We start from the raw sequence: 22,819 nt of genomic DNA, 5'->3' as shown, positions 1-22,819 counted from the left end.
GTGCTGCTGTGGGAAGGAAGGTCTGGATTCACTTCCTGACATCCCTGTGGAATTTGCCTCCCTGCTCCCTGCCTGGGGAGTAGCAGGAATTGCTGGTGGCCCCCAAAAGAGCCCTTTAGCACACGGTGGTGGCCGTGGGGCTGCCGGGAGCAGGAGGATCCTTCTCCCGGAGGGATGAATTTCATCCCCTGGGAATGGCCGTGCTCAGAGGGATGAACTTCCACCCCCTGGGAATTGCCAGGCTCAGCCTCCTCCTTCTCCCAGAGGGATGAACTTCATCCCCTGGGAATTGTGCTCAGAGGGATGAACTTCCACCCCCTGGGAATTTCCGTGCTCCTGATGAGGAGGGGAGGGATGAACTTCCAGCCCCTAGGAACTGTGCTCAGCCCTCTCCTTCTCCCGGAGGGATGAATTTCCATCCTCCTGGGAATGGCCGTGCTCCTGAAGCAGGAGGGATGAACTTCCATCCCTCTGGGAATTGCCGGGAGGGATGAATTTCCATCCCCTGGGAATTATCGTGCTCCTAATGTGGGAGGGATGAATTTCCATTCCCCGGGAATTGCCGGGCTCAGCCCCTTCCTTCTCCCTGAGGGATGAGTTTCCATCCCCCGGGAATTGCCGGGCTCAGAGGGATGAGTTTCCATCCCCCGGGAATTGCCGGGCTCAGCCTCAGCCCGCCCCTAATGCTGGCGCCAGACGGGAGCTGTGCCCGGGGAGACTCCTCTGACCTGATTTAGCAGCGCCACAAAAGCTGCCTGCTCTGGGCTGCCACAGCCTCCCGGCAGCAGGAGCCAGGGATTTTGGGGGGTTTTGGGGGGTTTTGAGGGTGGGAAGGGGTCCCTCCCGCTGTGGGGTGCTGCCTGTCAGGTTGTGTTTGGGGTCCCTGCCATGCCCTGTGCTGTTCTGTGTGGAATCCTGGAACAGCCTGAGTTTAAGGGATCCCCAAGAATCATGAGGCTGACCCCTGCAGATGGATGGGGGGATGCCAGCAGTGAGGAGAGACCCCAAGGTTCCCCACCCAGTCCCCCCTGGCAGTCTGTTGGCTCCATTCCTGAGATCTCCCAGCTCCTCTCCATCAATCCCTGGGATAATCCATGTCTGGCCAGTGCTGGGGCTCCTCACACCCACCCTGGGCATTACAGCAGCACCAACCCACCAAAATCTGGGTCCCATCCCTGCTCCCATCCTGGATCCCCCTCCAGCAGGGAGGACACCTCCTCCTCCAGCCTTGAATTCCCTAAGGGCTGGAACACCTCTACCCCAGGGAACTGGGGGGAAAAAGCAGTGCCCAATCCTAGGGGAGTGTCCCAAATTCCTGAAGGGCTGAAGTGCCTCCTCCCCAGGGAGCTGGTGGAAAAGCAGTTCCCAATCCTGAATTTTGTTCATCCCACACCCAGCACAGACAGATCCCTCCTGCCTGCTAACTCAGGGCTGAGCAAAAGCTGCCTCAAATCCTTGCGAGATTTCCTCAAAATCCAAAGGAAACCTAATCCCAGCTTCATCCCTGGCTGTCTGCTGCTCCCCCAGGCTGGGCTGGAGCAGGACACAGCGCTGCATTCAATCCAGCCAGGCTGCTTCTTGTTTTCTGGGTTGTTTTTAATTCCCTCCTCCTCCTCCCGCGGTTTTCCCGTTCTCCTGAGCTCCACAGGGATGGATTTCTGCCTTTCCCAGCCCTCCTGGCCAGCGGTGGCTGCTGGAGCCTGATCTCCTCCCGTGTTATCAGTGCCCAGGGCAGGGATGTGGTTGCCATGGCAATGGGAGATCCCCGGCTGGCAGGGCGGGGATGGATCAGGGATGGTGGGGCCAGCAGGAGCAGGGGAGGTCATTCTTCCCCTGGAATTGCCACTGGTGAGGCCACCCCCCAATTTAGGAGGGGCTGGAGAGTGTCCAGAGGAGGCAACAAGGCTGGTGAGGGGTCTGGAGCACAAACCCTGTGAGGAACAACTGAGGGAGCTGGGGGTGCTCAGCCTGGAGAAAAGGAGACTCAGGGGTGCCCTCACCACTCTCTGCAGCTCCTGAAAGGTGCCTGTGCTCAGCTGGGGCTGGGCTCTGTCTGCAGGGACTGACAGAACCACAGCACACAGCCTTGGGCTGCACCCAGGGAAATTTAGGTTGGATATCAGGAGAAGGTTTTTTACAGAAAGGTGATAAAGTTCTGGAATGTTCTGCCCAGGGAGGTGATGGTCACCATCCCTGGAGGTGTTGAGCAAAGCCTGGATGTGGCTCTGGGTGCCAGAGCTGAGTTGAGGTGTTGGGGCTGGGTTGGACTCGATGATCTCGGAGGTCTCTTCCAGCCTGGTCATTCTGTTCTGTTCTTTGAGCTCACACCATTCCCACAAGGTCATCTCCTCTGAGTGCTCACCAGGACAAGAGGACACAGCCTCCAGCTGGGCCAGGGGGAGTTTAGGCTGGGCATCAGAAGAAATCCTTCACAGAAGGAGTGCCTGGGCACTGGAATGTGCTGCCAGGGAGGGGGCACAGCCCTGGAGGTGTTGAACAAAGCCTGGATTGGCTCTGGGTGCCAGGGTTGGGTTGAGGTGTTGGGGCTGGGTTGGACTCCATGGTCTTGGAGATCTCTTCCAGCCTGGTCAGTCTGTGAATTCTGGGAATTTTGGGACTGGGGAGATGGTGGAGTCTCCATCCCTGGAGGTGTTGAACAAAGCCTGGATTGGCTCTGGGTGCCAGGGTTGGGTTGAGGTGTTGGGGCTGGGTTGGACTTGATGATCTTGGAGATCTCTTCCAACCCTGTAATTTTGTTATTCTGTGAATTCTGTGGATGCTCTGGGCTCTGGCTGAGCTGCTCTGGTTCCAGAGGAGCCTCTGCCTTTGGCTGGGCCGTGTCCCTCTCCGTGCCTTTCCTGGGGGATGTTGGGATGTTCACATTGGAAATGTTGGATAAAAGCACTGCTTAGCCACAGGGAGAACCCTCAGGGTTTGTAAAAACCTCGGGCAGAGGTGCTGGGAATCACCTCACAGGGCTGGGAATGCCCAGGAATTCCCAGAGGGAATTCATGATCTGGGATCTCCCAGAATCCCAGGATGGTTTTGCTGGCTCTCCTCACAGAGCTGGGAATGCTCAGGAGTTCCCAGGGGGAATTCATGATGTGGGATCTCCCAGAATCTCAGGATGGTTTTGCTGGCTCTCCTCACAGGGCTGGGAATGCTCAGGAGTTCCCAGGGGGAATTCATGATGTGGGATCTCCCAGAATCTCAGGATGGTTTGGGCTGGTTCTCCTCACAGGGCTGGGAATGCCCGGGAATTCCCAGGGGGAATTCATGATCTGGGATCTCCCACATCTGCTCCAGGTCAGGTTTCCTCCTGGGGCTTTTCCTGGGAATTCTGGGGCGTGGAGGGCTCTGCCAGGCTGGGAGTGCTCCTCTTGCTCTGGGAGAGCTGTGGGACCAGCATGCAGGTCTGGGGGTGAAGCTCCATGGCTGGGACCAGCTCTGGCTCCTCAGGAGTGGGACAAAACCCCTGGAATGCTCACAGCACCTGCGTGTGGCCCTTGGGGACAGATTTGGGGTGACACTGTTGGCCTCGATGGTCCTGGAGGCCTTTCCCAGCCTGAATGACTCCAGGATTCCATGGTGGGAATTGCTCTGCTGTGCCTGAGCACCTGGGCAGGTGGGGACAGGGGATGGTGGCATTAACCCTTTCCTTTCCTCTGCAGACACTACCCCAAGCAATCCTTCACCATGGTGGCAGACACGCCCGAGAACCTGCGCCTAAAGCAGCAGAGTGAGCTCCAGAGCCAGGTGAGCCCCTCAAATTCCCAAAATTCCCATGGGAAGAACCCACCCTGACCATTCCCTGTTGTGTTTCTGTCTCTGAGGGTTCCGTGGTTTGGGGTTTCTCTGGCTGCCCCTCACATTCCCAAATTCCCATGGGAAAAACCCATCCTCACCTTTCCCATTGCATTGCTGTCTCTGAGGGTTCCATGGTTTGGGATTTCTCTGCATTCCCTCTCCAGAGGGGCCCATCCAGCCCTGACAGTTCCATGATTCTCTGTGTGCTTCCCAAATTCCCATGGGAAAACCCACCCTGACCATTCCCTGTTGTGTTTCTGTCTCTGAGGGTTCCATGGTTTGGGAGTTCTCCAGAGGTTGCTGAATTAACTTTGGGCACAGGGATCTCCAGAGGGGCCCTTCCAGCCATGAAAATTCCAGGATTTTCTGTGTGCTTCCCAAATTCCCATGGGAAAAACCCACCCTGACCTTTCCCTGTTGTGTTTCTGTCTCTGAAGGTTCCATGGTTTGGGAGTTCTCTGCATTCCCTCTCCAGAGGGGCCCTTCCAGCCCTGACAGTTCCATGACTCTCTGGTTGCCCCTCAAATTCTCATGGGAAAATCCCACCCTGACCTTTCCCTGTTGTGTTTCTGTCTCTGAGGGTTCCATGGTTTGGGAGCTCTCCGGAGGTTGCTGAATTAACTTTGGGCACAGGGATCTCCAGAGGGGCCCTTCCAGCCATGAAAATTCCAGGATTTTCTGTGTGCTTCCCAAATTCCCATGGGAAAATCCCACCCTGACCTTTCCCATTGCATTGCTGTCTCTGAGGGTTCCGTGGTTTGGGATTTCCCTCTCCAGAGGGGCCCTTCCAGCCTTGGAATTGACACTTCCAAGTTAATTAGAATTCCATGATTGACAATTCCGTGATTCTCTGGCTGCTTCCCAAATCCCTCCCTCCTAAATCCTACTGCCTCTTTCATAATTCTGCTTCTCCAGAGTATCTAGTCTCATTTACAAAACCCTCCTTTAAAACTTATTTCCAATTTCATTTCTCTCTCAACAATATCCATCCTATTCCACAACATTCCCAAGTCAACATTTCTTATCTCCAAGCTTCCATACAGCTACAGACTTTGGAAACCTTCTGTCAAACTCTAAAAATCCCCTACAAATCCATTTCCCACGTGCCCCCTCCAAATGTTTCCTGTAAACAAACAGCTGGAAGGGAGCAGGGCTGGCCTGGAGGAGAATTCCAGGTTTTTCTGGGAAGGGCAGAGCCTGTGGGACAGGCTGCTGGCCAGGCTTTGTCCCCTGCAGGTGGCCCTGGCTCAGCCATTCCCTGCAGGGATTGTCCCTGTGGTGATCCCGGATTTCCTTCTGCTCCAGAACTCTGGGAAAAGGGCTGAGGGCTTCAGTTTTGTGGGAAAACTGCTGGAAGTGCAGGAATGGGGATGGAGGGGGGTGAGCCTGCCTGGGGAAGGGGCTGGAGCACCAGGAGAGGCTGAGGGAGATGGGAAAGGAGCTTAGCCTCTGGAAAAGGAGGAGCAGGGGGGTCCTTCCCAATCCCTACAATTCCCTGGAAGGAGCCAGGTGGGGCTCAGGCTTCCCCCCAAATTGACAGGATGAGAGGAAACAGCCTCACCTTGTTCCAGGGAAGGTTTAGGCTGGAAATCAGGGAAAAGCCATTCCATGCAAGGGCTGTCAGGCATTGCAAGGGGCAGTGCTGGGATCACCAACCCTGGGAATGTCCCAAATCCAGCCTGGGCACCTGGGTTAATGCTGAGCTGGGGCATGCTTGGGCTCTGAGCTCCCAGGGCTTCTCCAGCTGTGACAATTCCACGTTTTCCTGGGCTCTGGCTGTGCTGGAGCATCCCCTGAGCCGTGCTGGGAGCTTTGATGTCAGCCCTGCTCAGTGTGCTGGAAAAAATCCCATCCAGAGGCAATCCTGCAGCTGCCCTGGCAGTCCCTGCACCCCATTCCCTTTTTTCCTTGGAAAAGGGGCACTGGGACAGCCCAGGTTGCTGGCAGCAGGCCCTGCTGCCTCTCCTGGGAAGGGATTTTTTTTCCCTGCTGTTTCCTAGGATTTTTTTTCCCTGCTGTTTTCTGGGATTTTTTTTTTTTGCCTGCTCTTTTCTGGGATTTTTTTTTTTTGCCTGCTCTTTTCTGGGATTTTTTTTTTTTTGCCTGCTCTTTTCTGGGATTTTTTTTTTTTTTGCCTGCTCTTTTCTGGGATTTTTTTTTCCCTGCTCTTTTCTGGAATTTTTTCCCTGCTGTTTCCTAGGATTTTTTCCCCCTGCTGTTTTCTGGGATTTTTCCCCCTGCTGTTTCCTAGGATTTTTTTTCCCTGCTGTTTCCTGGGATTTTTTTTCCCTGCTCTTTTCTGGGATTTTCTTTCCCTGCTGTTTTCTGGGATTTTCCCCTGCTGTTTTCTGGGATTTTCCCTGCTGTTTTCTGGGATTTTTCCCTGCTGTTTCCAGTCTTTTTTTGGGATTGGGATCAGATCCCTGCCTGTGTGCTCTGAAGGATGCTGTGACCTTCTTCCTTCTCTTCCCATCAGCCTGAGAGTTCCAGGAGCTGGGGAGCAGCTGAATCCTTGGGAATTCTCCAGGAGGAGGGGGAGGAGGATGGGGGAGCCTCACCTGCAGGACCAGGGCCACCGTGGGGTCCCCAAAGCTCAGCTTTTTGTCCCCAAAGCTCAGCTTTTCTCCCAGCCCTGGCTCAGGCTCAGAGCTGAGCCCAGCCTGGGGCTGGATTTGTGTCCACGCAGCGATGACAGGGACAGGGGGATGACAGGGACAAGGGGACACCGTGGCTTTTCCATGGCAACCACGGAGCTGCTGCTGCTGCTCTGGAGTCTCCAGGCTTTTCCTGGGTTGTTGTTGATGGAAGCAGAGCCAGGGGAGGGGGTTGAGCTCTGCCTGAGCTGGGCTCTCCTGAGCCCGGGGGGGACTCGCAGCCCCTCGGGAGCTGGGTGGGGCACAGCCCTGAAGGGACAGGGGGGCTCTTGTTCCATGGCTCTGCTCCTGTCCCCTGTGCCCTGTCCCCAGCTCCTGGGGCCTGCCAGGCTCGGGGACACTGGGGTGACAGGGGAGGGGTGACAGGGATGGGACACTGGGCACCTGCAAGGGTGGGGTGACAGGGACAGGGTCCTGGACACCCACAGGGATGGGTGACAGGGACAGGGTCCTGGACACCCACAGGGATGTGTGACAGGGATGGGGTGACAGGGACAGGTCCTGGACACCCACAGGGATGTGTGACAGGGGTGGGGTGACAGGGATGGGGCTGGGTGGGGGTGACAGGGACAGGGTGCTCACCACCCCTAGGGATGGGATGACAATAATGGGACAATGTGCTGGGCACCTGCAGGGATGGGGTGGCAGGAACAGGGTCCTGGACACCCACAGGGATGGGTGACAGGGGTGGGGTGACAGGGACAGGGTCCTGGACACCCACAGGGATGGGTGACAGGGATGGGGTGACAGGGACAGGGTCCTGGACACCCACAGAGATGGGTGACAGGGATGGGGTGACAGGGACAGTGTCCTGGACACCCACAGGGATGGGTGACAGGGATGGGGTGACAGGGACAGTGTCCTGGACACCCACAGGGATGGGGTGACAGGGACAGGGTCCTGGACACCCACAGGGATGGGTGACAGGGATGGGGTGACAGGGACAGGGTCCTGGGCACCCACAGGAATGGGTGACAGGGATGGGACCCTGGGCACCTGCAAGGGTGGGGTGACAAAGACAAGGAGCTGCAAGGATGGGTGACAGGGACAGGGTGTCAGGGATGGGACTCTGGGCACCTGCAGGGGCAGGGTGCCAGGGACAGGGTGGGTGGCAGGGCCAGGCCACAGCAGCTCCATGTCACTCCTCTGTCCCCTCTATTTGTGTCCCCGAGGAGGCGCCTCCCGTTCCGCTCACGGGAAGCTGCTGGATAATGATGTCCTGTCAGGCCAAAAGTGTCCCCAAAGTGCCACCCTGGTGCCCACAGGCTGCTTTGCCCAGCCCACGTGTGGCAGGGAAATTGCAGGTTCCCATCCTGGGGCTCCTTTTCTGAGCCTTTCCTGGGGGGAATTCGGGCACAGCCCTTCCTGCCCATGTGGGGGTGGCAGTGCCACTCCTGTCCTGCTGTGCCAGCCCCTCTGGGAGCAGTGTCACCTTGGTGCTGGTGACAAAAAGGGGAGGGTTTGATGTGTGAAGGGATTAGAGGGTTTGATGTGTGAAGGGTTTTTTGAAGGGTTTTTTTAGCTCCCTTTGATAACTCATGGATGCACTCACGGCATGGAGGGAGCAGCTCCCCCCCCCAGGAAAATTAATTGTGGGGTTAATTAATTTGTTAAATTATTCTCATCATCATCGTCATGGGGATGCTGCCTGATGGTTTTTTAGGGCTGAATTCCTGTGTCCTGAACATCAGCAGGGTGGAAAACCAAGGGAGATGGGGCAGGGTGGGATTTAGGAGGGTGAAAATACAGAATTTTATCAGAGGATCTGCCCTCCCCTGGGACTGGCTCCTTGCCCTGTGATTCCTTGTCTTTCCAGCCTGGAATTCTGCCAGCCCAGCAGCTCTGTGGGTGCCCTGTCCCCTGTCCTGGGCAGTGTGGGGACAGCATCCCACACTCCTGAGGGAAGCATCCTTCATGGAAAGCACCATGGATGGGGGGCAAACCACAGCCCTGCTGGGCAAACTGGGCAAACTGGGGCTGGTGGCTCCAGGGCAGCCCCACAGGGCTCCCCCAGCCCCTCCTGAGCCTGTCCCAGTGTCACCTACTGGGCTAACTGGGGCTGGTGGCTCCAGAGCAGCCCCACAGGGCTCCCCCAGCCCCTCCTGAGCCTGTCCCAGTGTCACCTACTGGGCTAACTGGGGCTGGTGGCTCCAGATCAGCCCCACAGGGCTCCCCCAGCCCCTCCTGAGCCTGTCCCAGTGTCACCTACTGGGCTAACTGGGGCTGGTGGCTCCAGAGGGCTCCACCAGCTCCTCCTGAGCCTGTCCCAGTGTCACCTACTGGGCTAACTGGGGCTGGTGGCTCCAGAGCAGCTCCAGAGGGCTCCACCAGCTCCTCCTGAGCCTGTCCCAGTGTCACCCACTGGGCAAACTGGGGCTGGTGGCTCCAGAGGGCTCCACCAGCTCCTCCTGAGCCTGTCCCAGTGTCACCTACTGGGCTAACTGGGGCTGGTGTCTCCAGATCAGCTCCAGAGGGCTCCCCCAGCCCCTCCTGAGCCTGTCCCAGTGTCACCTACTGGGCTAACTGGGGCTGGTGGCTCCAGAGCAGCTCCAGAGGGATCCCCCAGCCCCTCCTGAGCCTGTCGCAGTGTCACCAGCTCTGTGTCACCCTGCCAGGGGTGGCTGGAGGTGCCCTTGGAGGGCTGCAGGTCACTGAGCAGCTGCTGTGAGCTGGGTGCCCCGCAGGGAGCTGCGATCAAACCTGAGTGAGCCCAAAGAGAGAGGGGAGACCCTTCCTGCCCCAAGAGGAACGGGACCTGTGGGCTCAAGGGAGTGGTTGGGTGTTGGGGCTCCTGGAAACCCCTGTTTGCCATCCCTGGGGAGGCTCTGGGGTGGGCAGGGATGGGCAGGGATTCACTGGGAGGCTCAGGAATGTTGGGGGAGGCTCAGAGATGCTCAGGGATGTGCAGAGATTCACTGGGAGGCTCAGGGATGCCCTGGGAGGCTCAGGAATGTTCAGGGATGCACTGGGAGGCTCAGGAATATTCAGGGATGTGCAGAGATTCACTGGGGATGCACTGGGATCCTCAGGAATGCACAAGAATGTTCAGGGATCCTCAGGGATGCTCTGGGAGGCTCGGGAATGTTCAGGGATGCCCTGGGAGGCTCAGGAATGTTCAGGGATGCACTGGGAGGCTCAGGAATATTCAGAGATGTGCAGAGATTCACTGGGGATGCACTGGGATCCTCAGGAATGCACAAGAATGTTCAGGGATGCTCTGGGAGGCTCGGGAATGTTCAGGGATGCTCAAGGATGCTCAGGGATGTGCAGAGATTCACTGGGGGTGCTCAGGGATGCCCTGGGAGGCTCAGGAATGTTCAGGGATGCTCGAGAAGGCTCAGGAATGCTCAGGGCTGCTCAGGAATGTTCAGGGATGCACAGGAATGTGCAGGCATGCTCAGGGATGCACTGGGAGGCTCAGGGATGGACAGGGAGCTCAGGAATGCTCAGGGATGCACAGGAATGTGCAGGCATGTTCAGGGATGCTCAGGGGTGCTCAGGGGGTGCCCCTTGGCACGGCAGGAGCCCTGGCAGGAGCTGCTCCCCCTGGATCTCAGTCAGGGGCTGGGCAGGCCCAGCTGGGCCCTGTCCCTGCTCTGTCCCCCACTCACAGCCCTGTCCCTGCCCTTCTCCTGCCCTGTCCCTGCCCTTTCCCCCGCTCACAGCCCTGTCCCTGCCCTGTCCCCACCCTGTCCCCTGCTCACAGCCCTTCTCCTGCCCTGTCCCCTGCTCACAGCCCTTCTCCTGCCCTGTCCCTGTCCTTCTCCTGCCCTGTCCCCTGCTCACAGCCCTTCTCCTGCCCTGTCCCTGCCCTGTCCCTGCCCTGTCCCCTGCTCACAGCCCTGTCCCTGCCCTGTCCCTGCCCTGTCCCCTGCTCACAGCCCTTCTCCTGCCCTGTCCCTGCCCTGTCCCTGCCCTGTCCCCTGCTCACAGCCCTTCTCCTGCCCTGTCCCTGCCCTGTCCCCTGCTCACAGCCCTTCTCCTGCCCTGTCCCTGCCCTGTCTCCACCCTGTCCCCTGCTCACAGCCCTTCTCCTGCCCTGTCCCTGCCCTGTCCCTGCCCTGTCCCTGCCCTGTCCCCTGCTCACAGCCCTTCTCCTGCCCTGTCCCTGTCCTTCTCCTGCCCTGTCCCCTGCTCACAGCCCTTCTCCTGCCCTGTCCCTGCCCTGTCCCCTGCTCACAGCCCTTCTCCTGCCCTGTCCCTGCCCTGTCCCTGCCCTGTCCCCTGCTCACAGCCCTTCTCCTGCCCTGTCCCTGCCCTGTCTCCACCCTGTCCCCTGCTCACAGCCCTTCTCCTGCCCTGTCCCTGCCCTGTCCCTGCCCTGTCCCCTGCTCACAGCCCTGTCCCTGCCCTGTCCCTGCCCTGTCCCCCACTCACAGCCCTTCTCCTGCCCCCCCAGATCCGCTACAAGGAGGAGTTCGAGAAGAACAAGGGCAAGGGCTTCAGCGTGGTGGCCGACACCCCGGAGCTGCAGAGGATCAAGAAGACTCAGGATCAGATCAGCAACGTGAGTGGCCTGTCCTGCCTCTGTGACACGGCTGTGACACGGCTGTGACACGGCTGTCACCTCCAGGGGGAGCGGGCAGGGGACAGCTCCTGACAAACAGCCCCGGGGTCACAGGTTCCTGCAGTCCTGGCACAAATCCTCCTCTCTGAGGAGGAGAGGGGAGGCTGACTCGGTGGTCAGAATCTGATTTTATCGTGGGATACAAATGCTTATAGTAATTAGGCATTAATAGTGATTTTGGGGAAATTTAGCAGTAGTTTTGGGGAAATTTAACAGTAGTTTTGGGGAAATTTAACAGTAGTTTTGGGGAAATTTAGCAGTAGTTTTGGGGAAATTTAGCAGTAGTTTTGGGGAAATTTAGCAGTAGTTTTGGGGAAATTTAGCAGTAGTTTTAAGGAGACTATTAATTATTTAATAGTAATTTTAGGGAGACTATTAATTATTTAATAGTAATTTTAGGGAGACTATTAATTACTTAATAGTCATTTTAAGGAGACTACTAATTATTTAATAGACATTTTAGGGAGACCATTCATTGCTTAATATTAATTTTAGGGAGACTAGTAATGTTTGCTGCAGTGATTAGGTTAAAATCACTCACACCAACTCATGCATGTCACAGCATCCCTTGCTTGCAGAGCTTAACGAGGTTTCCTGGTCAAGCTGTCTGATTTAATCTTCTTGCAATCCAGGTCTGATGTGCAGAGTTCCATTTGCTTTTGCCAAGGGTATCGAAATGATCAAATCTCTTCTTCAGATCTCTTCTAGGGATGCTCAGGGATGGACAGGGATGCTCGAGGATGCACTGGGATGTGCTGGGAGGCTCAGGGAGGGACAGGAACGTTCAGGGATGGGCAGGGATAGACAGGGATGTTCTGGGGTGGACAGGGATGTTCAGGGGTGGACAAGGATGCTCAGGAATGAGCAGAGATGGAAAGGGAGCTCAGGGATGGACAGGGAGGCTCAGGGATGGACAGGGAGGCTCAGGGATGTTCAGGGATGGACAGGGAGGCTCAGGAATGTTCTGGGATGCTCAGGGATGGACAGGGAGGCTCTGGGATGTTCAGGAATGCTCAGGGATGGACAGGGAGGCTCTGGGATGTTCAGGAATGTTCAGAGATGGACAGGGAGGCTCTGGGATGCTCAGGGATGTTCAGGGATGGACAGGGAGGTTCAGGAATGTTCTGGAAGGCTCAGGGATGAACAGGGAGGCTCAGGGATGGACAGGGAGGCTCAGAGATGGACAGGGAGGCTCAGGGATGTTCAGGAATGTTCAGAGATGGACAGGGAGGCTCTGGGATGCTCAGGGATGTTCAGGGATGGACAGGGAGGTTCAGGAATGTTCTGGGAGGCTCAGGGATGTTCAGGAATGCTCAGAGATGGACAGGGAGGCTCAGGGATGTTCAGGAATGCTCAGGGATGGACAGGGAGGCTCTGGGATGTTCAGGAATGCTCAGGGATGGACAGGGAGGTTCAGGAATGTTCTGGGATGCTCAGGGATGGACAGGGAGGTGGTGCCAGGGGTTTGCAATGCAGGGAGATGGTGCCACGGCAGGAGCTCCCACACAAACCCAGGGGGATTTTTATTCCCTGTTTTTCTGCTCCCTGGGGCAGCTCTGAGCTGGCAGCTTCACTGGGGCTGGGTTTGGGGCTGGTCAGGGGGGTCTGGGGACATGAAATGACAGCAGAGAGCTGCCATGAGCCCAGCCCTGGTGGCCCTGCCCAGCCCCTCACCCTCTGCCAGCATTTCCAGCAGCTTCTCGAGCCTGGCTGCCAGCCTGGGTGGCCGTGACCCACTTAGACACAGCCAGAGCCCTGTCCCTGCTGGGCCAGGGGAGGGGGGGCCAGCCTGGCCCTGCCCCAGAACGGCCTTGGGGTGGGGAAAACCCCTGGGAATGGGGCTGGGCATGGCCTGAGCCCGTCCTGGGGCTGATCCTGATCCTGCTCCTGGGGCTGCTCCTGGGGCTGATCCTGAACCTGTCCTGGGGCTGATCCTGCTCCTGGGGCTGATCCTGAGCCTGTCCTGGGCCTGTTTTGGGGCTGTTGCTGAAGCTGTTCCTGATTCTGAATCTGTCCTGGGGTTCTTCCTGGGGCTGTTTCTGCTCCTGTTTTTGTTCTGGAGCTGTCCCTGCTCCTGAATCTGTCCTGGGGCTGTTCCTGAGGCTGTTCCTGCTCCTGTTCTTGTTCCTGAGTCTGTTCCTGATCCTGGGGCTGTTTTGGGGCTGTTCCTGCTCCTGGGGCTGATCCCGATCCTGAACCTGTCCTGGGGCTGCTCCTGCTCCTGGGGCTGATCCTGATCCTGTTCTTGTTCCTGAGCCTGTTTTGGGGCTGTTCCTGCTCCTGGGGCTGATCCTGATGTTCCCAAGGCCCTTCCCGGGGCTGTCCCTTATCCCAGAGCTGTCCCTGTCCCTGGGCTGTCCCAGCCTCCCAGGGGTCCCCAGGTGCTGCCCCCGGGGCTCTCTCTGCTCCCGGTGCCCTCCAGTCCTTCACTGTTTAACCAGGGCACCTTCCCAGGCTCCAGCTGCTCCCCGGGGGGAATGCACTCATTAACAGCCAGGAGTTAATTGGTAATTTTTACCCTCATGCCCCGGTGGTTGGATTAACCCTTTCCTCCTTCCTGCCCTGTGTCCCCCTGGCACTGGGGGTTGCACACCAGAATTCCTAAAGGGCATTTTGCTGGCTGTTCCCGTGGTCTGGGAGGTGCATCTGGGGCTCGATCTCATCCCAAAACAATTCCTCACCCCTCCCACAGGGCACAGGAAGCTCCTCCTGTCCCGTGTGTGCCTGGGGCTGCTCTGAGCAGAGGGGGACTGGGGGAGGAGCCCCCCGGGATTTGCTGGGGTGGCAAAAGGAGCTGAGCTGGGATGAGAGGAAGGATCCAGAATGCCTCAGGCTGGAAAAGCATCGAGTCCAGCACTGCCTCACCAGCAGCCCATGGGCTTTTAACCCTTCCAGGGCCGGTGGCTCCCTTTTCTGAAGGAATTCTCCCTAATTTCCAATCCAAACCTGCCCCAAGGCCGTTTCCTTGTCCCGGCCCCTTTTCCCTGGGAGAAGCTGCTGCAGCAGGGCCGAGCTCTGAGCTGTGCCCCTCCCTGCAGATCAAGTACCACGAGGAGTTCGAGCGGAGCCGGATGGGGCCCAGCCCCAGCGAGGGCTCGGAGCCGGAGCGCCGGAATTCCCCGGAGAGCGGCGGCTACCGGAGAGCAGAGCAGCAGCAGCAGCAGCACCACGGCCAGCCCGCAGCCACAGGTGGGTGGGCACGGCCCCGGGGCTCCTCTGCATCCCCCACACCCCAAAATCCCGGGGCAGGATCCACCCACATCCCAGGGCAGGATCCACCCACATCCCAGTTCATGGATCCACTCACATCCCAGTTCATATAGCCACCCACATCCCAGGGCAGGACCTACCCAAATCCCACTTCATGGAGCCACTCACATCCCAGGGCAGGATCCCTCCAAATCCCAGTGCAAGATCCACTCACATCCCAGTTCATGATCCACCCAAATCCCAGTTCATGATCCACCCAAATCCCAGTTCATGATCCACCCAAATCCCAGTTCATGATCCACCCAAATCCCAGTTCATGGATCCACTCACATCTCAGTTCATGGATCCACCCAAATGCCAGTGCAGGATGCACTCAAATCCCAGTGCAGGATCCAGCTAAATCCCTGTTCATGATCCACCCACATCCTAGTTCCTGGATCCATCCTTCCCTCCACATCCCAGTGGAGGATCCTTCCAAATCCCAGTTCAGGATCCACCTGTCCCTTCCTTCCCATCCCAGTTCAGGATCCCCTGTCCCTCCCCATCCCAGTTCCCTCCCCTGTCCCTCCCCATCCCAGTTCCCTCCCCTGTCCCTCCCCATCCCAGTTCCCTCCCCTGTCCCTCCCCATCCCAGTTCCCTCCCCTGTCCCTCCCCATCCCAGTTCAGGATCCCCTGTCCCTCCCCATCCCAGTTCCCTCCCCTGTCCCTCCCCATCCCAGTTCAGGATCCCCTGTCCCTCCCCATCCCAGTTCAGGATCCCCTGTCCCTCCCCATCCCAGTTCTCTCCCCTGTCCCTTCCCATCCCAGTTCAGGATCCCCTGTCCCTCCCCATCCCAGTTCCCTCCCCTGTCCCTCCCCATCCCAGTTCCCTCCCCTGTCCCTCCCCATCCCAGTTCAGGATCCCCTGTCCCTCCCCATCCCAGTTCAGGATCCCCTGTCCCTCCCCATCCCAGTTCTCTCCCCTGTCCCTTCCCATCCCAGTTCAGGATCCCCTGTCCCTCCCCATCCCAATTCTCTCCCCTGTCCCTCCCCATCCCAGTTCACTCCCCTGTCCCTCCCCAGTTTACCAGCAGCAGCAGCAGCCGCCTCCATCCCAGTCCTACGGCTACAAGGAGCCGGCTCCGGCCTCCTCACAGCGCAACGCCCCGGCCGGAGGGGGGGTGAGTTCAGCCCAGCCCCCCATTCCTGCCCCGGGGGTCCCTGTGATCCCTCAGCCCCCAATTCCCACCTGGGGGTCCCTGTGATCCCTCAGCCCCCCATTTCCCACCTGGGGGTCCCTGTGATCCCTCAGCCCCAGGAGAAGCCGTTTTGGGGGGGTTGGATGCTCAGTTTTGGGGGGGTTGGATGCTCAGTTTTGGGGGGGTTGGATGCTCCGTTTGGGCACTGAGAGCCACCCGGATCCAGCTCCCAGCCTGTCCCCAGGGAGGGGCTGCGACCCCTGTGTCCCCAGGGAGGGGCTGTGCCACTGACCCTCTTGTCCCCTGGGGCTGTGACAATGACCCCTGTGTCCCCTGGGGATGTCCCGTGTTCCCTGGGGCTGTGACAGTGTCCCTGTGTCCCCTAGGGCTGTGACAATGACACTCCCATGTCCCCTGGGGCTGTGAAAATGTCCCCCTGGCCCCTGGGGCTGTTCCATGTCCTCTGGGCCTGTGACAATGACCCACCCCAATGTCCCCTGGGGCTGTGACAATGACCCACCCTCCACAACCCCTGGCGCTGAGAAAATGTCACCTGGGGCTCTGACAGTGTCCCTGTGTCCCCTGGGGCTGTGACAGTGTCCTCATGTTCCCTGGGGCTGTGACAGTGTCCCTGTGTCCCCTGGGGCTGTGACAATGACCACCCCCATGTCCCCTGGGGCTGTTCCATGTCCCCTGGGGCTGTGACAATGTCCCCATGTTCTGTGGGGCTGTGACAGTGTCCCTGTGTCCCCTGGGGCTGTGACAATGACCACCCCCGTGTCCCCTGGGGCTGTGACAATGTCCCTGTGTCCCCTGGGGCTGTTCCATGTCCCCTGGGGCTGTTCCATGTCCCCTGGGGCTGTGACAGTGACCACCCCCGTGTCCCCTGGGGCTGTGACAGTGACCACCCCCGTGTCCCCTGGGGCTGTGACAATGTCCCCTGGGGCTGTGACAATGTCCCCATGTTCTATGGGGCTGTGACAGTGTCCCCTGGGGCTGTGACAGTGACCACCTCCATGTCCCCTGGGGCTGTGACAATGTCCCCTGGGGCTGTGACAATGTCCCCATGTTCTGTGGGGCTGTGACAGTGTCCCTGTGTCCCCTGGGGCTGTGACAATGACCACCCCCGTGTCCCCTGGGGCTGTGACCATGTCCCGGTGTCCCCTGGGGCTGTGACAGTGACCACCCCCATGTCCCCTGGGGCTGTTCCATGTCCCCTGGGGCTGTGACAATGACCACCTCCGTGTCCCCTGGGGCTGTGACAGTGACCACCCCCGTGTCCCCTGGGGCTGTTCCATGTCCCCTGGGGCTGTGACAGTGTCCCCATGTTCTATGGGGCTGTGACAATGTCCCCTGGGGCTGTGACAGTGACCACCTCCGTGTCCCCTGGGGCTGTGACAGTGACCACCCCCGTGTCCCCTGGGGCTGTTCCATGTCCCCTGGGGCTGTGACCATGTCCCCTGGGGCTGTGACCATGTCCCGGTGTCCCCTGGGGCTGTGACAGTGACCACCCCCGTGTCCCCTGGGGCTGTGACCATGTCCCGGTGTCCCCACAGAAGCGTTTCCGTGCCGTCTATGACTACAACGCGGCGGACGAGGACGAGGTGTCCTTCCAGGACGGGGACACCATCATCAACGTGCAGCAGATCGATGACGGCTGGATGTACGGCACGGTGGAGCGCACGGGGGACACGGGCATGCTCCCGGCCAACTACGTGGAGGCCATCTGAGCCCGGCCACACGCCCTGCCCCGTGTCCCCTCCCCTGCGTGCGGCTCTTGTCCCCGCCCCGCCCGCCCCGCCCTCCGAGCCGTGTCCCCGTGTCCCCTCCGGGGCCGGTTCTGCTCCGTGGGGGCTGCGGGGCCGTGCGGGGTGGGGATCAAAGCCCCAGGGCATTCCTGCTCCTGTCCCCCCTGTCCCTCCTGTCCTGCCCTCCCGGTCAGGGGAAGCCTCTGGAGCCACCGGGGTGCCAGGAAAGGGAGGGAGAGCCCAGTCAGGACCAAATTCCCGTTTGGGGGTGGGGGAGGCGAGGGGGGCTCAGCCCAGGGTGCCCTGGGCTCGGGTGGGCTGGCAGCTCCCCCTGCTCAGCCCAGCTCTGGCTCCTCCTGCTCCTGGCTGCCCTCGCTCCCTTCAGTGCCCAGAGCAGGAAAGTTTTCTGCTCCAATCTCCAACCAAACCTCTCTGCTCTGGCTGCTCCTGCCTTGGGCTGGAGCAGGAGCAGCCCTGGGGCTTGTCCTGGCTGCAGGGCTGGGCTGGGATGAGCCCCCTGGAGCAGGGATCAGCCCCCTGGACTGGAATGAGCTCCCCTGAACTGGGATGAGCTCTCCAGACTGGGTTCAGGCCCCCCGGATTGGGATGAACCCCTCCCCAGACTGGGATGAGCCCCCCAGACTGGATTCAGCCCCCTGGTGCAGGGATCAGCCCCCCCAGACTGGGATCAATCCCCCTGAACTGGGATGAGCCCCCCTAGACTGGGATCAGCCCCCCCAGACTGGGATCAGCCCCCCTGAACTGGGATCAGCCCCCCCAGACTGGGTTCAGCCCCCTGCAGCTCCAGCTCACTCTGGGGGTCCCCTGGAGGAGCCTTTTCCCCCCACCCAGCATTTTCCTGCTTTTCTCCTCCTCCTCCTCCTGCTGCTGCTGAGTGCTGCCACCCCTCTGGCCCCATCCCGGGTCACTGTCCCCTGGGTGATGTGACACCCTGAGCCACCCTGCACCTCTCATTCCCAGCGCTGGTGGCAGCTTTTTGGGACCACTTTGGGGTCATGTCACGGACCAAAACGTCAAAGCACGTCCCTGTCCCCTTCTCCTCCGAGCTCCAGAGCTCCTGGGGGGGAGCAGGGTCGGGTTAAACTGGAACTGGGCAGGGAGGGAGGAGCAGGAACCTCTGCAGGGTCCCGGGAGCAGGACCGGGGACAGCCCCGTGCCAGGACCTGGGGAGGTGACAGCAGGGAGCTCCACCTTTGTTATTCCCACATGAAAATCGGGAATTAGGGACCAAAGCGGCCGAGTGTGACATTCCTTGGTCCTGCTGGGGACACCTCCCTCCCTTCCTCGGGGGCTGGGGTTGGGGACAGCGGGGTCGGGGGGCAGAGTCCTGCTGGGAGAAGGGAATTGTGGCTGCAGTGGGATTGGGGACAGGGATTTGGGGTGACAGCGGGGCGGGAGCAGCCAGGATGGGCTGCCCGGGGTGGGGATCCCAGCTGGTGCTAAAACAGGGAGCACAAGGGCAGGGGGAGCCTCCTCTCCCTGCTGAATTCTCTTCTTAATCACGTTCTTGTCTGGGAATGGGGTGGGGGCAGCCTCAATGTGAATAAATCCTTTTTTAATGGACCAAATAACACAGGAGATTCCCTTTTGGGATACAGATCTTTTTTTAATCCTCTCTCAAAACCATTGTCCCTAAATTCTCCCCTCCCATGCCCCTTTCACCCCCCACCATGGGAAACAAACCTCTTACTGCTTGATTTCTGCCTTTTCTCTCAACTTTATGCACTTTTTTGCCTTTTTTTCATAGCTGAAAAGCACCTAAACCTGTATTTAAAATAAATAAATAAGTAAATGAGTTAAAAAAAAAGAGAAATTACAAGGAGGAAGAACAATTAAAAAGCTGAATAATTGCTTCTTATCACGTGTAAAATAGACCTCGTCCATCCCAGCTTCCCTGGTTGTGTCTCAGTGCTGAGCTTAGAACGTGTTTTCCTCGGGATCCGTCGCTTAATTGGGGTTTTGTCCTTGTGTCCTTCCTGGGTTGAGCACCCACCAGTAAAAAAAAAATAATTTTACAAGATTATTTGGCCTTTTTATCCAAAAAAGAAAACCCACGGAAGGGAACGACCCGACCGATTCTCTTGCCGGTTTACTCGGATTGAAAATAAAAGTTTCATTTTTACCTGCTGATTGTGCTGGCTTTGATTGTGGCCGCTTTTCCTGCGTGCTTGGGCCAAGGGGAGGCTTCCAGGGCTGGGGTTTTCACCTCCCCCGAGCCTGGGGATCCTCCTGGGCTGCAGCTCCTCGGCTCATCCCCTGCCTTCGGGATGCTTTGGAGCCCTGGGGATACAGGTGGGATTTCCAGCGGGGTTTAATAAACATCTGCCCGGTGTCTAGGGACAGATGTTGTTTATCAACAGCTCAAAAAGCGAGGAAAACAAAGCGGCGGTGCCAGGGAGGGCAAAGGGCGGTGCTGGGGCACCCCAGCAGCACCAGCCGAGGTGGCTTCAGGGTGGGGGCCGCGCTCATTTTCTCGTTTTTCCCTCCTTTCCCCAAAGGACGGGGTGGGGGCACATCCCCGTGGGCACCTCCCGAAGTGGGGAGCGCTTTGGGAAGGAAGGAGCAGGGACAGAACAACCCCCGCGGGGACAGACGGCCCCGGGCGCCAGGGCTGGGCTGAGCCGGGCTGCCCGCCGGGGTTTATCCCTCGATCTCCCGCAGGAAAGCGGCTCCATCAGCTCCGGCATCGGCTCTGCATCCTGAGCGGAGCGGGGAGGGGAGGACGCGGGGGCGGCTCTGCCCAGCAGCCCTGCCCGGAGCCCCGAGCCCTGCCCGGAGCCCCGAGCCCTGCCCGGAGCCCCGAGCCCTGCCCGGAGCCCCGAGCCCCTCCCGGAGCCCCGCAGCCCCTGCCTCCCTCCCTCACCATGCTGGACATTTTCATCCTGATGTTTTTCGCCATCATCGGCCTGGTGGTCCTGTCCTACATCATTTACATGCTTTAAGGAGCCGCCGCCGCCCAAGATGCGGCTCAGCAGCGGCCTCGCCAGCCGAGCGGCGGCCAGGTGAGCTCCGAGCCCCTCCAGGTGCGAGTTTCAGGGGGCAGGGGGCGGTTTGGGGGTCGGTGCTGGGAGGGGGCACGGGGGTGATTTCCCAATCCAGGCCGCTCAGCCCCGGGCGCTGCCGGGTTCTCCCTGCCGGGTTTGTCAGCCCGCCTGGGAAAGCCGCTCCTGCAGCACGGCCCGGTGGCTTTTGTTCCCGAGCGGGGGAGAAATGGAGCAGCTCGGGGAGAAAGCGGGCAGGATCCCGGCTGCGTCATCCTCAGGAGCCAAAGGAGCCTCCCGGGGCCGGGGGCGGCTGCTCCCGCACGGAGCTGCTCCATCCCCGGTTCTCCAGCACGGAGCTGCTCCGTCCCTGTTCTCCCGCACGGAGCTGCTCCGCTCCCACTCTTCCCTCACGGAGCTGCTCCATTCCCTGTTCTCTCACACGGAGCTGCTCCATCCCGGTTCTCTCACACGGAGCTGCTCCATTCCCTGTTCTCTCACACGGAGCTGCTCCATCCCGGTTCTCTCACGCGGAGCTGCTCCATTCCCTGTTCTCCAGCACGGAGCTGCTCCATCCCCGGTTCTCCAGCACGGAGCTGCTCCACCCCCTGTTCTCCCGCAGCTCCGGGCCCAGCTCACACCGGCCTCTCCTTTCTCCTCTCCCGCAGCCTCCGCCCTGTGCGCGTCCCTCGGAGCCTTCTGGAACAGCGTTAACCTCTGCGAGCCCGGCGCGGAGCACGGAGCGGTCACGGAGCCGGCGGGGCGGGGATGGGAATGGGGGGACACGGGAGGGGGCTCCGAGGGGCTGTCCCGCTGCCGGGACCCGGCTAATCCCCCTGTCCGGACCCGTGTCCTTCACCCTGTCAGGACCCGTGTCCTTCCCGCTGCCGGGACCTGGGATGCTCCCGGTGACGCACGCGGTGTCCCCAGGGGGATGAGAAGGGTCCTGTCCCCCCCTTGTGTCCTGTCCCCTGGTCCGAGGCCGCTCGTCTGGGCTTAATTTTAGGAAGCGGCTTCTATTTTTGATGAGCGATGTTCGGGGAGCGGAATAAAGAGGAATGACCCAGGAGAGGGAAGATGGCTCTGGTGTCGCTGCAGGGATGGGGGTGGGGGACACGCGGCTCCGGGGACAAACCCCGGAGGGCAGAGGGATCCAGGGCATCCCGGGAATGCCGAGAGATCGGAAATCCAGCCTGAGGCACCTCTGCCTGGGGTCCGCACCAGCCTGTCCCCTCCCTGAGTGTCCCCACCCCTCACTCGAGTCCCTCTCTGGTGTTTGGGGAAGCTCCAGGAGGGCTTGGATAGGAAAAGGAAGGTTTTCAGCAGCATGGAAATTTCTGTGGGATGGAAAGAACATTTCAGAGCTTAATTTTCCCCCCGCTTGGAGATGCCTGGGGGGTGTTTGGGGCATCGGGAGGATTTTTCTTGTCCTTTTTTGAAGCCCTGCATCCATCCCTGCCCTCCCACCACCACTCATGGGCAAAGACTGAAAAGTTTCACCCTCCTAGAGAGCAAAATTTTCACATTCCTGGTGTCTCCCCGGGTTTTATATTTTTTTAAGCAATAAACACCTGAAATATCCATAATGGGGAAAACTTTGTGCCCCTTTTCAGCTGTCCCTGGAAGCACCACACAAGAACAGGATCCAGGGAGAACAGGGGGCCAGGAAATGCTGGAATGAGCTGCTGTGACTTTCAGGAGAGGGAAAAAAGAGAGATTTCAGAGCCTGGGAATGCTGGATGTGGTCAGTGCTGCCAGCTGAATGCTCCACACTGCAATTTCCTGCCAGTAAAACTCCGAGAGAAACTCCAGGCTGGGGATTTCACCCCGGGGCGTTCCTGGAGCCGCCCAGGGCGATCCCTCCCGCTGAACCCCCGAGGTGAGGAAATGCTGCTCCCTCTCTCCAGCACCAAATAAAGCCGGGAATCAGGAGCCTGAAATATTCCGGGAGGAATTTCTGCAGGCACAAGTTCTCAGTGTTCTCGACAACCTCCCCTCCCTCAGGCCGACATCTGCAGGGATGAGGGCAGAGTGAGTAAAGAGGAATGTGTGGAATGGAAACTCAGCTGAGTGTGAAACCAGGAACGATCCTTTCCTCTGACTCCCAGGCCCCACAGAGCTGCCAGCTCTGCAGAGAAATCCCTTCCTGCAGGCCCCAGCTCCGTGCTGGAAGGTGGGGAGGGGTGGGAAAAGGGAGCCAGGGCAGGAGAGGGGTTTGCAGGCAGCCAAAGGGGCACAGAGGGCAGGGACACATCTCAGGCTGCAGCCAGGATCCAGCCCTGCCACCCTGGCACGGGGGATTTGCTCCTGGCCCTGGCTTTTGCCCACTCTCCACTGCAGCTGTTAAAATTTGGCAGCAAAAGGAAAATCACCCTTTTGTCAAATCCCCCCATCCCAGCTCGTCTGGACCTGGACTCTGTCAGTGTTTGAGCTGATCCAAGGGGAGTGGAAAAGGAGGGAGCAGGGCTGGTGGCACTTCCCAGTTCACCCCAAACTGGGCGGGGAAGTGGGATTTGGCCTCACTCCTTTGGGAAGGAAAGTCCCGTTTGATGGGAATGTGACAAAAAACTGCCACCAGGGATGTCCCATCCCTGAAGTGTCCCAGGCCAGCCTGGATGGGGCTTGGAGCAGCCTGGGACAGGGGTGGCACTG

At 59.2% G+C, this 22,819-nt stretch overlaps 1 protein-coding gene across 2 annotated transcripts in view; it reads left to right on the top strand.

Moving 5' to 3' along the window:
* The window catches only part of LASP1 (LIM and SH3 protein 1), a 33,715-nt gene extending 14,402 nt beyond the window's left edge, over positions 1-19,313 (top strand). The window contains exons 3-7 of one of the 2 annotated variants that reach the window (XM_059869202.1): positions 3,672-3,756; positions 10,861-10,968; positions 14,067-14,217; positions 15,302-15,399; positions 16,974-19,313. In XM_059869202.1, the coding sequence (XP_059725185.1) occupies positions 3,672-3,756; positions 10,861-10,968; positions 14,067-14,217; positions 15,302-15,399; positions 16,974-17,147 (616 nt within the window). In that variant the 3' untranslated portion in view covers positions 17,148-19,313. The remainder of the gene's footprint in view (positions 1-3,671; positions 3,757-10,860; positions 10,969-14,066; positions 14,218-15,301; positions 15,400-16,973) is intronic. The other variant, XM_059869203.1, reaches the window with a different exon arrangement.
* Positions 19,314-22,819: the final 3,506 nt, after the last annotated feature.

Source organism: Haemorhous mexicanus, chromosome 28 (genome assembly GCF_027477595.1).
Source record: "Haemorhous mexicanus isolate bHaeMex1 chromosome 28, bHaeMex1.pri, whole genome shotgun sequence".
NCBI lineage: Eukaryota > Metazoa > Chordata > Aves > Passeriformes > Fringillidae > Haemorhous > Haemorhous mexicanus.
Note: the sequence above shows the minus strand (reverse complement) of the source record. Positions and strands in the feature narration are given on the sequence as shown.